At 36.8% G+C, this 18234-nt stretch overlaps 1 protein-coding gene across 2 annotated transcripts; it reads right to left on the reverse strand.

Moving 5' to 3' along the window:
* Nucleotides 1-13101: 13101 nt before the first annotated feature.
* Nucleotides 13102-17775, reverse strand: LOC132188769 (probable complex I intermediate-associated protein 30). 2 transcript variants are annotated; one of them, XM_059603304.1, is made up of 8 exons: nucleotides 17444-17775; nucleotides 16844-16915; nucleotides 16438-16551; nucleotides 16014-16064; nucleotides 14827-14918; nucleotides 14286-14366; nucleotides 14041-14139; nucleotides 13102-13419 (listed from the first exon to the last, which is right to left on the reverse strand). In XM_059603304.1, exons 2-8 carry the CDS (start codon nucleotides 16893-16895, stop codon nucleotides 13231-13233), a joined length of 678 nt encoding a protein of 225 aa, XP_059459287.1. In that variant the 5' UTR covers nucleotides 16896-16915; nucleotides 17444-17775; the 3' UTR covers nucleotides 13102-13230. The 2 variants fall into 2 exon arrangements, with proteins under 2 accessions (XP_059459287.1, XP_059459288.1); XM_059603305.1 differs by lacking the exon at nucleotides 16844-16915.
* Nucleotides 17776-18234: the final 459 nt, after the last annotated feature.

The following is an 18234-nucleotide window of genomic DNA, read 5'->3' on the forward strand; positions in this document are numbered from 1 at the left end:
ATATTTATATCGACTTTTTAAACTTTCCAAATGACGAAAGCTGGGATGGTGGCGAGAATGTTTGAGATGGTGGAGGAGATATTCCAATCTTGAATGATGCTAAGGTATGGTATGGTATGGTAAGGCTAGAGCTACAACTAGAGATCGAGTCACATTCCAAAACAAAACATGTGTAAGTTAAAAAGAGACTATTAGCCTTATCACAAGAAAGGGGCAGTGTTATGATAATACATTATGTGGGATATATGTCATGTTGGCAGTTATCTATTTTATTTAAGAGTTTGAGTATGTAGCACTATAATGTTTTATGACAATAAGTGTCTGTTGCCTTAGTTTATTAGAATTAAGAGTTTATAGTTTATCTCATAATAATGTTAGGAAATGAGTTTATCTTTAACTGATTGTAGGAGGAGTTTATCTCTAAGTTAGAGTAAGAGTTTATCTCCAAGTCTTGATCCATGTAATTCAGTAATTGTGTATAGTCCCCTATTTAAAAGGTGATTAATTAATGAAGAGTAAGCAGAATTAATCACAAACCTTATGTTTGAAAAATGTTTTAGGTTTCCTCAAAATTTAAAAGGTTTAAATTCCACCAGAATCTAAAATCTATCTCCATTATATATTCACGTAACAGGCAACGAGAGTTTCACCAAAATTTGGTTCACAATGAGGCTAATTAGTAAAACCACTTAGATAATACTACCCTTGAATGATCGATGTAATTTGTAAGCATCTAATTTTAGACACCTCATCCATTTTAAGCGTGCATGAGACCCTATATAATCATCCTTACGACCCATTTCGTTACCCATTCATACCAGAAACCCTAGGGAGAGTGAGAGTAAGTTATAAAGAGAGGTGACTCTTGTGACTTCATCTTCAAGAGGGGGGTAACCCCTAAATCCAATCTCGTATTATAGTGATATTAGCCTTATATATTATTGATAAACCACTGTTTTCGTGATTTGGTATGCATCTTGTAGATTTAAAAACACATACCTCTACTGTCTTAGGATTTAATGTTGAATCATGCATGGGTATAACATGTGTACGGTTGGATGAGTATTTAACCCATTATTATTGCATGCTTAACCTATTATTATAAGTTAGGGCAAGATTCATAGTTTGTTAATACCAAAGATGGTAAAGTAAAAATGGATTAGGCATATTTTCAAAAATGATTAAACATGCTTTTATTTTGCATGTTATACTACGCTGTTAACGTTTGTTAGGCCTTTCAGAATCATTATGAGCCATGGTTTAGTCAGGTAATAGGTTTGAATAGGAGACATTTATGCATTATGGCAATCATTGAACGTTCCATCCCTGAGGTTGAACAATTGACCCTTGAGAGCGAACGATCGATGAATGCAGTAATTGTTTTTAAGGTTGCTTAATTCATGATTAGGATTTTCGTTCGTAAGTTTAGGTTTTTGGTGTGTGGTATGTCTAATACTAGAATATGATTGCAGTGACGCGGAAGTTAAGAAGCCCAACAGTAAGGACAATCACCAAGGTAAGCAAATGCTTACAGAACAGTTTTATTTCACTATGCAATATATTTAATGAACTAAGCGTACTTTAATTACATTTGTCATGAGCCTAATAATTTAATCAAATGTTTATAAATAATTTAAACAAATATTTGCTTATTATATACCTTATAATAATTGGACATATGGTATGGATTGTCATATACGAATGGCCATTGGATTTGTAAAGCCTCAGTGAAATCGATTAAGCGGTAATTGACTCCATGGTTCGCCTCCTAGTCTTATTCCAAGATGAACAAAACTCAAGAATCTCATCATCTTCGAAAAGAGTCTGCAGTGGAAGACTTTCTACTTATAAATAAAGATAACTATAATTTAAACCCATAATTAACAAATAACCAAAGTAAGTCAAAAGCATCATGACATAGAGAGTCTCTAAATATCGCAGTCAAAGAACAATCACCAAAATTGTCTACAACCCAATTTTAACCATCACAAAACATAATCAAATCTTACTCTTAACAAGATAAAGCATGTAAATAATCTCGATAATGTCCTGGCGGGTGGCTCCATTATCATCCCACATATACTTGAGCCACACGGTATCTAACTCCTCAAAAATGATATGAATCAAGTTCTTCACAATAACTGGATGCTTCCCGGTATCCAACTTCAACTAAACTATCTATAACATAACATATATACGCATAGGTGGAAAAAATATAAGAGTAAGTACATGAGTATAAATGCCCATGATGTAGACTTTATTATATGGTAAACTCAATTGTTTATAAATCACATGCAATAATAAAGGGTCACAATTCATCATATGATCATGAATGCAATATAGATATAGTACGAGCTATAATATGATATGAATCATGTCATAGTTCAATTCCATATAGTCTATCCAAGCCCTTAACCCCTTCTTGGTAGGGTTGGCGCAGTTCGGAAAACCTATAATACAATACTGATGCTCTGAATATCATACACATATCGTCCGCTCACTAGCAGCCTGACCAAGTACGACCTCGGGTGGCCCACATTGCTAATGACGTCCTTCCATAGTTACCATCATACAAACATGGTTGTGCCGATTACAAACAACTATCAATGCCAAACATAAGTGATAAATATATTTTGATCATAGGGCTTACCCTTATAATTTTAATAAGTCCATGGCCATTATACCACACGTACCGGTGTTCCATGTCATATGATGCAATTTCATTAGTTTCGTCTTCTATATGCATGTTTTTACAAATCTTATTATTTTCATTATATTGTTTAATCAACATACATTTTCATAAAGTAGAGCTCATAGTAATCCAAAAATATATTTCATGAGAGTTGTAAACATGTACGTTTAATATATAAAATAATCATGCTATGTGTAAACAAAACAACAAGTATCCATGTGAATTTTTACTCACTTGTGTCATACGTCTTCTCCTATAAATCCTCATGTGGTTCCAGAACCTCGAAATCTGAGAAAATATCTATTATTAATTCTATATTTGAGCTAACACAAGCCCTAAACCTAAATATGCTCAAAACAAACTTTATGCCTGACCATCAAATGTTTAGACATAGGGTCTTGAATGTTTGTTGACTATGACATCGAACATTCGGACAGGGAGGGTTGAATATTTGGTGCTAGGCAGAAAACTCATTCCAAACAAAAAGGCAACCAAACTATTTCTAAGCAAGTCCTAGGGTCTTAACATGATCCCTAATAGAGTCCTAACCTATAATAATACATCAATGGAGAAGAAACTACGTCCAACTTTATCAAAACGCTAAACCATCATTAAACTAAGATTAGGATGCCACACAAGTACAAGCTTAAAACTTACAAGTTAAGCTATGAAAAAACATCTAAATATCGTAACAACAAGATAAGGAACTAGTTAGGTTAAGAAAATTACCTCATTTAGAGCAAAACCACCAAGAAAAACACTCATTCTCATTCAAAACACTCTCACACACTCACACAAGGGCACCATTGACTCGAAAATGGGCGGAAATGGTGAGCGACGAAGGGGTGGGGTATTTATAAGTATAAAAAGTGCTGAGGATAAAATGAGTTGCTTTTGCAGGTCTGCACATGTTGTGCCAAATACCCACTTAAATTAATAGGCAAATATTTGATATGTTTTAACTCGCAAGTGCATAAGATCAAACGATAGTATAGTGCAGCAAGTACGAGATCATTCCCACGAAGATTGTTGATTTTGCTTAGAATTGATTTTCTAAATTAAATATCAAGATTGTCATAAAATTGATATAATGAAAAAGCAATAAAGATAAATGGGTAGGGCTTAGATACTCACCACTAATCATACTCAAGTAATATAACAATATGCCAATGTTCCAATCATATCAAGATTACTTAATGTTTGCTAACCTAAGGGCATGGTGTCTAATCCTTAAGCTATTGATCTCCCTAAGTAACGAATTAGGTATGGGTGTCTACTCTAATTCTTTTCTTTCTCAAGAGATTTAGCATGTGTGTATACTAAGTTGTTCTTTGAAAAAGCATAAATTTGTGAAAATCGACAAACACATGAGGCCTAGGGCATGGGTGTCTACTCCCGGTTTCCCATGTTGATTAACCCAAAAATCTCAATGACGAGATTCCTTGTTACTCTATTAAGCCCAGGACTCGATCATCCAAATTGACTTAAATAACTAATCTATACCACATGCATATGTTGGCCAAACACATTCATATGAGGAATTCAATAAGGTAGGAATTAATCAAGTTAGGCATCACAATATGATTATCACAAAGATGCCAATATTGAAATATTAAAGAGACATGATTGGAGCTTCAATCTAGCCCTACTAAAGTATTTAGTTACATATAAATTTGATGCTAATCATCTTCATAATAAAATAAAAAGGAAAAGAATAAACCCGAAAAACGCTTCCTTGAAGAGCCGTCAATTCTTCCCCCAAAGCAAGTCTGGAATTGTCTCCGGAATTGTGTCTATGAAATTGTGTGTTTTTCCCTAGAGGCCTAGAGGTCTATTTATAGGTTTAGGAAAACCCTAGAAGTCCTAGAAACCTTAGTAAACTTGTAGGTTTAAGTCATAGTTCAATTAGGACTAGGGAAACCTAATTTGGGTTGAAAAAGGACTATTTCCGCAAGCTGTCATGTGAGCTGGCATGAATGCGCTCAATCCTAGCCCGTGTGTGCTAGAGAGCAAGGCTGAGATAGATCGTTCAATTGCTATGCATGAGCCTAGACTCGCTCGAGCATTCTTCTTGTGCGCATGATGCACGCCTGTGCTCGCTCCTTGGCCGGGGCGCTCGAGCGCACTGCACCTGAATGCTTGCTCTTGATCCAAGATTTCTATCTTTTTTTTCAAAATTGCCCTTTAAGTTTGAATTTTCAAGCATTGCATCATTTTCCTCAAAAACCTATAAAAACACAGAAAACACATAAATGAAATAAAATATCACAAAATAATAAGACTAAGAAATTAACAAGTGTAAATTAAAGGGCTAAAATATGACTATTTTAGCACATAACAGCGCACAATCAAACGTTCAATGTACTATGATCGAACGTTTGGTGATCCACGCTCGAATGTTCTTCACTAGGGTTTGCCTCGAACGTCCGATTACTAGGCTGTGAAGCTTACAAAAGTCAAAATTCTAAACTCCAATGAATCCTAATGAACTTGGTAAACCCGTTAGCCATTTTTAAGCTAAATCACAGACTTAATAAACACTTGGGGTACTATAGCATCCAATGATTGTATCTTGATCGGCACACTATATTTGATTTATGGTCACGAAGACAAATGTTGTTATTAGTGTGGGTCACTTGAGGTCAAACTCGATCGGGCTGCTAGTGATAGACGATATATCGCAATATTTGGGGTACCAATATTGTAATTGTCACACCCCCAATTGTTATGTTTCAAAACCTTCTCACTTATCTTTTTTTTTTTTTTTTTTTGTCGTATTCTACACATAATTGTCTCGTCCCTGATACTCACTCTTTCACGCATGCACACACTTTAGACATTCTTGTGCCATTACTTTTTACCATTTTTTCTTACGTGCCTATAAAATTTATATTTATATCACTTTCATAGCTCTGCATAGTTTTCAACACACCACGTCCACTTTTTACATAAAGTGTCATGTTTTCAGACACAATCGAAAACACACTAAAACCTTCATCTCTTCACCATTTCATCTTTTTCACACAAAATTTCATCTTCTTCCTCTATTCCTTCGCATTGGTAGACTTTCTCTTTTCATTATTTTCCTTTTATTTACTTCAATACTTCATCCTCTTTAATTGATATTTCATCACGATTTAAAACATACGACCCTCATGAAAATTAGAGTTCATAATTGATTTAAAATAGACAAGCCCCATGAAAGTTAAAGTCCATCAACAATTAAAACAGACAAGGCTCATCAACAGCAAATTATTTATTCCTAATAACCTCTGTCATCGTAAGGTAAATTCAAATGTTGTAGCTCTACTCAAAATCTAATTTTACTAATGTATATTTACAACAATATATCAACCAAGTATTCAAAGATTCTGAGGGTTACTCTATTTATAGAGAGCTTCCACCATCTGTAAGTTTACATGAATCCTATTGTAAGATTGCATGTGTTATTTGCTAGTAGTCTATTTTAGGCGTAATGATAAAATCCAACGTCTAAGGTCATACGTCATTCTTAACGTGTAAGCGCCACATATAGCTTAATTTGATTCTAAGAAAAATTTATTACTTTCTTACTTATTTTCTAATAAATAGATTATAGGTTTTAAGAATATTCTCAAATATATGTATATAGTATTTTAAATGACACAAGTAATAAAGATTGTGTTTGGTTTAATCAAAATATATATTTAAAAAAAAAAAAAAAAGTGTCATGAACTATCAAACTTGTCATGAACGTGTCATGGAGAGTTTTGTCAACCACTCAATCTCGAACAAAATGGAAGTCAATTTCCACATGTTTAGTGCGCGCGTGAAAAATTGGGTTAACTGCAAGGTATGTGGCACCAATATTATCACACCATAAGGTGGGTGTAGCCGTGAGAAGAATACCAAGATATCGAATTAGAGATTTAACCCTCATGGCCTCAGCTGTTGTGTTAACTATCACCTTGTATTCGGCCTCAGTGCTTGATCGAGAAACAATTGGTTGTTTTCTTAAGCTCCATGAGATAAGATTAGATCCTAGAAACACACAATAAGCACCTGCGGATTTTTGATCATCTTGGCATCCCGCACAGTCCGCATCTGAGAAGGCATCAATTGCGTATGCCCTATTTCGAGTTAAAAGTAACTCATGAGTAATAGTATGTTTGACATACCTTAGAATTTTTTTAACCGCTTTCCAATGAAGTTTCGTTGGTTTGTGCATGAATTGACATACTTTGTTAACAGAGAATGCTAAGTCTGGACGTGTCAAAGATAGGTATTGAAGTAATCCAACTGTGTTGTAGTATAATGAGTCATCTTCCATAGGATCTCCTTTGAAGGCTGAGAGAGTGCTTGAGGATGACATGGGTGACGAAATTGGTTTTGCTTCATGCATGTTTGTGCGTTTCAGCAAGTCCAAAATATATTGCTACCTTTTGATTCTGTTCTTAATTATTACATGCAATTGTTTTTAATTTCAAAATCAATATTTGTGAAAGTCTTCTCTTGTCGTAGAAAGACTTTTACTTTTATTGAAATCAAATCGTTCTTATTTTCTGTGATTATGAGGATGATGGTTATACAATGGGTTTGTGAAAGTAACATCCCTTTCTCGAGGCGTTGGAATTTAATGCTAAGGAAATAGTGGAGATCGCCAAGTTCTTTTACTGCAAAGTCTATGCGTAGATATGAAGCAAATCTTCAATAGCTGACAATTGAGAAGCTACTATAATAATGTCATCCACATAGATCAAAATAAAAATGGTAACTTAGATTTAAAAGTAAATAAAGAAGAATTTGCTTTCGACGCCACAAAGCCCATTGATAGAAGTTTGGTACTGAGTCGCGAGAACCATGCTCGTGGTGCCTATTTTAATCCGTAAATGGCTTTATTCAACTTACAGATGTGATGTGGTAAGGATGGATGAGCAAAGCCATGAGGTTGACTCATATACACTTCTTCGGATAGAAACCCATGTAATAAGGCATTTTGTATATCAATCTGCTTGATGGGCCAGTCACTTGAGTATGCTACTAAGAGGACCATCCGAATTGTAGTTGGTTTCACAACAGGGCTAAATATTTCTCCAAAATCAATGCCTGCATGTTGGTGAAAGCCTTTGGCAACTAGACAAGCTTTATGGCGTTCTAGCATTCCATCTGCTTTTCAAACCCATTTGCAACCTACCACGTTCTTAGCCTTATTTGGGGGAATGAGAGTCCACGTATTGTTGTTGAGGAGTTCATTGAATTCTACTTGCATGGCATTATGCCATTCTGAAATTTTCACAGCATTAGTAAAACATGTAGGTTTCGTCAAGGTGGTGTCTAGAACTGAAAGAGGAGCCCTTCGAATGGGGTACCGCATGGTCCTATCCGTGTGTTGTTTGAGCTTGGCAATCTAATTTTGAGCTCTTGTTACCATGGTATGCGTTTGTATAGGTCCAGGTGGTGAGATAATGTTGAGACTCAACATATGTTCAGCATGTTCACTAGAGGAGAGATTCGGTGAGGATGATGATGGTGAGACTACATGAGTTTCCATGAAGGAGGATGAAGTATTTGGTGATGATGGAGGTTCGGCTCTAGGTATGGAAGATGCGACCTTGGGAAATGATGAATTGGATGTGGAGGAAATTGATGCAGATCTATGTGACGAAGGATGCACCCGTGAGAAAATTTGAACATTAGTGAGTGGCGTAGAGGACACAAGTGGGGCTTTAGATGGAGGATTTAGAAAGGGAAATTGGGACTCATGAAATGTGACATCTTTAGAAATATAAAAACGACCCGACTCACTGTGATAGCAACAATAACCTTTTTGTTGAGTACTATACTCTAGGAAAATGCATGGTGTGGAACGAAAGGTGAATTTATGGGTGTTGTAGGGCCTAAGATTGGGAAAAAAACACACCCACAATTTTTTAGAAAATTATAGTCAGGAGTGGAAGAGAATAGTTTTTCAAAAGGAGAGATGTGAGTTAACATAGGTGTAGGAAGGCAATTAATTAGGTAGCATGATGTTTGGCAGGCTTCATCCCAAAAATTTTGGGAACACCGCTATCGGTAAGTAGAGTAAGGGTTGTGTCAATGATATGACGATGCTTGTGCTCAACACATCCTTGTTGTTGATGTGTGTGAGGACAAGATAAACGATAAATTATGCCTATGGATTGAAAATATTTGGTGAGAGGGCGAAATTTCCCTCCCCATTCAAATTACGCACGTTTGATTTTGGTATTAAATAAACGCTCAACCATGGATTGAAATTTAAGGAAGGTGGGCATGACATCAGATTTATTTTGAATTGGAAAAGGCCAAGTAAATCTAGAGAAAAAATCCACAAATGAAACATAATATTGATTCCCATTTATTGAAATAATAGGGGAGGGTCCCCAAACATCCGAAAAAACTAAATCTAGGGAACTACATAATTTTGTGCTAGAATTATAAAATGGTAGTTGATGGCCTTTAGCAACCAAACAAGCGGAGCAAGGTGGAAGAGCTTTATTGGTGGTGACAGGAAGACTGAATTTGGATAAAATGTGCCGGACGACACGAAAAGCAGGATGACCTAAACACCTATGCCAGTAAGCCACAGATTTAGGTTAACCAATCAAGGCATGACTTATTGACGACGGTAGAGAAGAATGCAGGGATCAGTAGAGACCATCTTTAAGTTGTCCGTGGTGAAGAGGGATGTTTATGTGACAATCCTTGATAACAAAATAAGAGGGATGGAAATCAAAGAAAACATCATTGTCGGCAGCAAATTGACGAAAAGAAATTAGATTTTTACAAATTTTAGGCACAAGTAAAATTTGTTTGAGCAAAAAACATACGACGGGGAACAGCTAGTGTTGCTGATCATATACGAGAAATATATAAGCCTGAACCATTGCCTATACGAATGTGATCTGTGTCGGAGTACTCCTTAGAAGTAAGGTTAAGGTTGTTCATCTCATTGGTGAGATGATCAGATGCACCCATGTCCGGATACCAGTCCTCGCCCAAGTTCATTGATGGAAAGGAGTAGAGAGCATGTGGAAGAGCGGCAAACTCGTTCTGGAAGGATGCATCAAACGTTGAGTAACACCGAGAGGCGGCCGATTTTGCCGCATGACTGGCAAACATGGTGGGCTGGGGCAGCATCTTGGTTGGGGAAGAAGGAGCCACGTCCACATGCTCGAAATGCAAGGGTGCGTCCACGGTATGCTGGTTGGCCTCTAGAGTGCGAGTTCCTCCCATGAAAAAACCTCTTCCTTGTGGTATGCTTGAGCAGGTAGAATAGTTGGCGGAAGGAAGGTGCATCTCGGCAGTGGGCAGGTTGTGTTCAATTCTCATCTCATGAGCCAATAGATGGCCATATATTTCATCAAGAGAGAGTGGATCTACATGTGTGGTAACCGAAGGTACAAAAGGATCATATTCAGATCCTAGCCCAGTAAGAAGGAATGATACGCTCTCAAAATCATTCAGGGGTTGTTCGGCAGTAGCCAGAGTATCGCTTAGATTTTTAATCTTCTTGAAATACTCAATAATAGAGGTGTTACCTTCTTCAATGTAGCAAGTTGATAATGGATCTGCATGATTTGAGCACGGGACTGCGAAGCGAACATGGAGATCAAGGCGTTCCAATGGTCACGGGCAGTGGCACATCCCACAGCATGCACCATGTAGGGTTCGGTGAGGGTAGAAATTAAAACACTTAGGATCATCTGATCCTTCTGAACCCACTGCATGAAGTTGGGGTTGATCGTGGTGGCCGGCGCATCTGTTGCGGTGCTGGAGTTGGGGACCGTTTGCTGCGGTGGTGGATTGATTCCATCCACAAAACCGTACTCGTCCTGGACTCGGAGATAAGCCAGAATTTGTGTGCACCATGATGTGAAATTATCCTTGGATAATTTGATGTAGAGGGTATGGGACATATTTGAGACGATGAAGATGGGCGCTGGTGGGTTGGCCGGAATGAGAGGTTGCGGGTTGACTGGTGGGTTGGGAGGAGGAGGATTGCTTGTGGCGGAGGAAATCATTGCTTCAGCGATTGAGCTTTTAGACGTTAGTTTGTTTATGCTTTGATACCATAAAAGATCTAAAACAACTCTACATAAGAATGCTTTGAATTGCTTACCACTCTTGGTGGTTGGTATTGATATTTATAATAATACAAGTATTAGAATTACAATGAAACTAAGAGACTAAGAGATAAGAGATAAATGCTAGAAGAAAAGAGATAAGAGATAAGAGCAAGGGATGAATTCTAATTATATACAACAACCTCTTCGGTTTATCTACAGCTTGTAATTATCTTGAGTGTGAGAGTCTCATACTATCTCAAACTATTATGTGTTCTAACAAGTGAATTCAATTAATAACCAATTAATTAGTGTGAAGGCACTACAACTAACACTCCACACTAAGTACTTTAATTATTTAGTTTTAGGGGCGTTACACTGGTAATGGCTTGAAAAACTCATAGTTTACTGGGTTTTTTAAGGAGATCCACATCATTGTGCCTTTTTCTTATTCGGGTGGAGTTGTAAAAAAAAAAAAAAAAAAAAATCTTATGTTGAGGCCCTTGCTGTAACGTCCCAAAAATTAAAAAACTAAATTTACTTAATTTTGAATGTTACTCGTACTGCCTTCAAATTAATTAAATGCTAATTAGCTAAAATTACTACACAACACCAATTATTAGAGTATACTATAGTGGAAAGTGAAAAGAAATGATATGAGATAAAATAAAATATCTTTAAAAAGTATTATGTATCATCAACCAAGACTCAGGGATTCCAAAGACATTACAACTAGCATCTATCTAAGCATGCAAGCCTCACAATGCGAGCCATTCTCTCAACATATTTATTTTAGAGAATTCTCATTCTACAGTATGGCAACTTACTAAACTGAAAAATCACCGAAGTGTTTCACCGGTAAAAAGTAACTGAATAAGTCTACGATTTAATAAATAAATTATTATAAAACTTGTTAATGATGTTTCAAGTTTTCTCAAATCTTATAACTTAGAGACATCACGATATTTTACAAAATATTCCCTGTTGCCTCCGTCAACATCTCTTTCTCTAATGGCTAAGTTTATAGGTACATTTGCTGTTTATGATCCATCTAATCCATGTATTTTCCCCACTTGTCGCACTAGCATCTTCCTTTAGTGACAAGAAAGAGACTTCTTCCAACTTCCAAGCCAAGACGGCATGTTGAAAAAATAACCTTACAACAATCCATTAGGGGCGGTGGCTCAATGGTCTTAGAAGCATTCTCATTGGATGAGTTTGACTCTTGAAAACGGGGATTCTTATGCCTATTTGTATTGTTTCTCTTGAGTCTTATTAATGCTTTGATGGGGCGAGTAGTTAAGTTATAGTTCGGTTGATCTTGAAGCTGCACCTGCAATTTCCGTCCTTTAAGTCCTTCCTGATCGGTTCTCATCGGGTTTGTGCTATTTCATGGTCACGCCCAAGTACAATAGCTACAATTAATCTCTCCCTCTCACCTTTTTGATTAAAAAAAAAACTTACAACAGACAATGAGGTCACTTAATTCAGTCGAATTCCTATAAACAATGTGTTTCAAAAACCATGCAGAAGAAGATTTCGTGCAAGAAACAATTTTCTCAATTGAGAAACATGAAATTCACTATATATATATATATATATAGCTTGAAAAGTATTCACAAAAATGGAATCAATTGGAGTTGGCGTAGAGATGCAGTCACGAGTCAGCTTGCACGTCCAATATCTCTGGGACCTTCTGAAGGAGTCCCTCCCAAGTGGTCCACCGTGGCTCCAAATGCCCACGTGAAATCCCAGCGCCCCGGGATGGAAGTCACGTGCCTCTTTGTCTCTACCCCCTTCGGCCCTCTCTATCTGAAATTGTTGGGCACATCATCTGGGCCCGGCATGCTTCTTATCACCATCACAACTCTCAGACTTGCCTTCACTTTTTTATCCAACACACACTGATCTTGACTGCTACTTGCTGTCCACCCACACAGATTTTTCAAAACCATCAAAAGCCATTGTCACTTCAAATGAGAAAAGATTTTTTTGGAGAAAACCACCTCCCCCATAATCAAAGGAGAGTGTTTCTAGATTTTGAAATTTGAAGAAAAATATGTTCTTAATCTTGCCCAAAAGTAGCAAGAACACTCATTTTCTTAGAGCTTTGGAGAGAATTGAAATCGTCATGAAAGACTCTATAAACAAATTGTTAAATATCTCTATTCGTTTTGGATTACTCTTTCCTTTTCTCTCTTTTTTTTTTTTTTTTAAAAAAAATATATATATATTTTTGTACTTTGATAAGTTGGAAGATCACTTGGCTTTGTAGGTTACAAGAGAAGGCCCCCCCATCATTCGAATTAGGACGTTATAGATAATTTGCAGGCGAAAAGGAAAATAAAAGAAAAAAAGGTCCACAGTCCCACTCACAGAGAGCTGCTTTCGTTGATAAAAGTTGAATAACAAAAATGTCATTATAACACAAAATCAGTGCCTAAATTTCTCCTCCCCAAAGAAGTCTACATTAACTTATTGTGTTCTCAACGCCTTGATCCAATCAATTTCAACCCTGAAATCGCCCGGTCCAGATCTTGCGCCTGGCACTCCTCCTTCAGCATTAACAGACAGAGACATTCCAAGAATACGAGATGGATTCATTTCCATTTCTGCATCTATAACGTTCCCTCTCCATGTTGGTAAATATCGAGCAAGGGGAATCTGCAAAGGCCAGTTCAATTTTAAGCATAAACCAAAATATATAGTTTACACACCTATTTGGCTATTTTAAGTAATAAAAGTTGTAGATATGCAAAAGCACCATGGTGTTATTGACACCCATATGGTACACAGCATGCTCGTGCATCATATCAGTTACCTTATATAGTGTATGTAGAGCTTCAAATATATATAGTCTTTGTAGAGTACATAGTTCATCATATCTTTTTCTTTGTAAAAAGGGTAGGAGGGGGTGACCAGAGTAGCTTTCCTACTTTTACGTAACCATAATAACACCTACTTATTAGTAACCAATGACAAGAGAAGCTTAGACGGACAAACCGTAGGTGCTCCCTCAAGTCGGTTCAGCCATAGAGCCCGACCGAAGACACTAGTGGACACCTAGCCGATGTAGTGAAAATAATCCCAAGCGCTTTTCATTGTGGGATTTAATCCCAAGACTCACCGCTCACCAAACCATTTGGTAGTAAGCCAAGTTACCCATATTATGTTCCTAAGCACATACAGTTACATAGCATCAAGAAACCAGAGCTGTCAATGCGAGCAAAGTTCGTTCATAATATAACATTTCTAAGCACAGAACCTAAGGAAAGTGAAACTTGCCTTCGCAATATACCAATTGTCTTTGGGTACAAAAACAAAAGATTGCCATGAGTTATCTTCCTGTTGTCCAGGTGAATTGACCCAATTTTCTGTATAGATCTACATCAGAATTTAATAGAGGTTCAGTACAAAACTCGCAAGTTTTACCTCAATGAATAAGGTTCAGAGTAAGGCCACAACCGCAGATACAAGTGCAGATCTATATTTGTTTCTCTTATGACATAAACAGGGGAAAGAATACTCACAGTAGATATGTAGCATCTTCCATCTCCTTTAAGCTTTAGGGCTATTGTATCATATGCATCCAAATCAATGAAGCCATCAAACTGCAAAAGATAAAAATTGATACGGGAAAACACTGCTCTACTAAAGTTGCCTCTGATGGGATATTAAGAGAAAGGAATGAGGGACAGTTTACACATTAAAATGAAATCACTTCAATAATATCTTTGTAGAATTACAAAAATGAATCCATTGTAATACAGTCATTACAAAAAGAAGGAGCCATCAACAATCATGCCATTTTTGCGTTCAAAAGGAATATTTTTGAAGTCCAAAAGCCCAAGTGAAAGACCCATTAGGCAAGTAATTTGGGAAAACCATAAAGGTAGGAACTACACATACTGATGACATGGAGTAGCCAACAATAAAGAATGTGCAACCATATAGGTCTAAAGAGGTACTGCATAACAATAGCTAATATTAGTTTAAATGAACACAAATTTGTGAAGTTCAATTCCAGCTCTTGATTTAAAAATTCCTAAGAATCTTGGAGCTAGTGTTCACCTTTTTGGACCGCATTCCACAGAAGCCACTGCGAGTAATTTTCCATTTTGAACCCTCAGTAACATCCAAGGAAAGGTTCCCACAGAAAATCCCTACCAAAAAAATTTGAAATGATAATTGTATCAGAAATCAAAAGGCATCTAAAATAAGCAATTTGGAAAAAAGTAGAGATTTAATGGATTTTGCAAAAAATGTAGCATGGGTTCACAAACTAGTTGGAAGTTGAAAATGACTTGTATTTTTAATGTGTTTCTTTTACTATTATAGATTCCCGTGTATCATTGACATGAGCATATGAAACAATAGCCAAAAGAGACCAAAAAAAAAAAAAAAAAAAAAAAAAGATGATGATGATGGCACGAGAGCTCCACCCTCAATCCAAAAAGGTGTGGTTATAGCAAGGAGACTCGAGCTCATGAATATCTGCTATATGACCACTTGAGATTGACCATACTGAAAGGCCATGTCAAAAATGATGACTAGAATGTAAGGTGTTCGAGGCAGTTATGAGTTATGGGGACAGACAAGAAACTGTCTAAATGAAACAACAGAACTCGAAAAGGATAAAGACTTGCGAAAGAATTGCCAACTTATGCTTATTGCATTATTCCATAATATCATAGAAGGTATCCTAAACACAAGTTTTTAAAGAAGGCTACGAGACCCATTTCTAGAAAAATAATTATTCCACCAGCATGAATATCTTGTCAAAAACTCAAGCAACAACTCTTTCTTTGGGCAACAATGTTGTCTACTCTTAGAGTGAATATGAGAATATTTGTGGAATGGGGTGAAATTTCCTAAGAGTATGAGAAGTGGTAGCTAGGTGTCCTAATGAGGTGTCATTCTATAGCTGTCACAGAACAGAATATTCTTGTATCGTGTCCTTCTATTAAATGAATGAAGCAGAATACTGAGCTCCATTCCATTTGTAGTTTTCCTTTTCAATTTCCTATGCCTCATTTCATTACAACTCCAAATTTGCACCTTATCATACACCATAACAAGTATTCAAAGCACACATTTCTCTCTAAAGTTTGTTTCCATTCTTTGCACGAGAAAAAAAATCCAGGTACGGTGTTCCCAGAATATGAAAAGGGTAGTCAGTGCCAAAATAACTGGAAAAAATAAGCTGTAGAGATTATACTGATATGTTACAACTTGTAAAAGGATGAATTCAGCAGTACCACTGTTTCCATTATCAGATTCTTTGATCTCCAAAGACGCTGAGGACAAACCTGGAATACAAATAAACATTGACATCTATGTAAGTCTCCCGGCATTCTCTAAAATAACCTCAGACAGTAACACCCATTGCAATATATCACGAAGAAATTGATAAGAGCTATATAACTAATCAAAGGGATTCAAATAATCAAGCCCTGTACTTCCATACATATATACATATGTAACACCAACTTTATGTTTATCAAAGACATTGAGCCAGGACAGGTTTGGCAATTGAGCCGATTTCATTAGTAAATAATAGACTGAAACTAGCAAAATTGCATTCAGACAAACACAAAATGGTTTTCTACACTTTTTCGGCTGATATTGCATAGCTCCATAAATATGAATGCAACATAGATTTGAACTCGAGTATGTACATACCTCCATATTCAGAATCTGAATATAGATGCCACTTTTTTAGTTCTTCCTTTGAATTAAAATTGAATATATATCTTTCTGTAGGAGGCATCAAGTCTTCAACATTCCACGTGAGAGCTACATATTGGTTTTGCAAGAAAAAGAAATAAAAAAAAAAAGTCATAAGTAAAGATAATACACATAATATCAAGCATACCATATAGATAGACAAGGAAATCCCCCGACATTCATAATCCGCTTATGTAGAGCATGGACTCAGATATTGATTAGAAGCATGGCTAACAATTACATTCTAAAGCATATTGAAGAGAAAATAAGGTACTGCTTCATGACAACAAAGACAACCCCAAAACATAGCTACAGGTACACTCTCCAGAGGCTTGAGGTCAAGATGGTAATCATATAGTACCTTTCTTTGTTGCATTCAGAGAAGATTGCAACAATGCTCGAAACCTGGACATCTCTTGTACACTTGGAGTTCCTAAAACAACGGAGAAACCACTTATTTGAGAACTGTATGCTTTTAAAAAAACTCTTCACTGCTTTTATCCTAAAGCAATGATATTATATATGTGTTGCAATTGGGCAACCATTACATATGACATGCTCACATTATCTCTATGCCCAACTTTCATACACTACATATACACACACTCATATAAATAGATAGATAAATAGATCTATATGTGTGTGTGCGCTGGTGAAATTGCAGCAACTGTCCAGTGCAATGGTATAGCCCTAGCTGCCAAGTGTTATGCACAAATTCAAGCCTTGAAAGCGGCTTCATTATTTCCAATTGGGACTGTTCCACTTCCCCAATGTGATAACGTCTTCCCATTCATTATGTTATCCCCAAAAGGCACGTAACAGAATCCGTTGGGTTCCTATCATTTGGTATCAGAGCAGTTCGATTCTCTTAGAAATTTTAATTTTTTTCCTCAGTTTTTCCCTTTCTCCTTCTATGTTTAGCCGATTTAAAAAAAAAAAAAAAAAATCTGTTGTGTCTGACCGTGGGTTGCAGTAGCTGGTCCCCGTGGTGCTGTGGTGGCAGCGCAAGGTGCGATCCCTTCACGGCGTCGTGCTGTGAAAAGCGGTGATTTCACTGTTGAGATGTGCCGCCGTTGGAGGCGTGTGGTGCTGCGATTTGGCTACCTTGAAGAAGAAGAAGAAGCTTGTTTGGCTGCAGAGATTCTTATCCAGCGTCGTGCAGAGGCTGTGCGAAAAGTGGAGTGTGGTGGAGCTGTCCGATTCTACCATGCGTGAAGTGAAGGTTCTGGAAAGATCATTTGGTTTGGCTACAGGAGGTTGAAAATTGGAAAGTTCATTTCGTTGGTACTGGAAGTTCAAAAATAAAAACAAAAGGTTGTGAAGAAGACAAGAGGTATTTGGCTACAAGCGAGACCCACTCCCGGTCTGTGTTATTTATTCCTATTCCAGTGCAAGGATGTACTTATCCTCATTTAAGGCTTTGTGCCTTAGTAGTAGATCTATTCTGTTTGGATATGTATTTAAGGTAACCTTAGCCCAGATTCTGTTATTCCGTGGATAGACATATTTTGGTTTAGAGCTATGTTAAATAAGTTTGGGTATTAGAATAGTATCTGTTTGGTTACAGTGTTAAGATGTTCTTATCCTAGTATTGCTGTAAACTAGGAGTATCTTGGTTTTGAAGGACTACATATCTCCAAACACATTTGGATTAAACAAACTCTAAAATAAATATAATAAAACTTGAGGAGCATGGTGTTCTTAGCTGTTGAGCTTAGGATTCTTGATAGTCATAAAATCCCTGACCATATT

This window comes from Corylus avellana, chromosome ca7 (genome assembly GCF_901000735.1).
Source record: "Corylus avellana chromosome ca7, CavTom2PMs-1.0".
In the NCBI taxonomy this organism is placed as follows: Eukaryota; Viridiplantae; Streptophyta; class Magnoliopsida; order Fagales; family Betulaceae; genus Corylus; species Corylus avellana.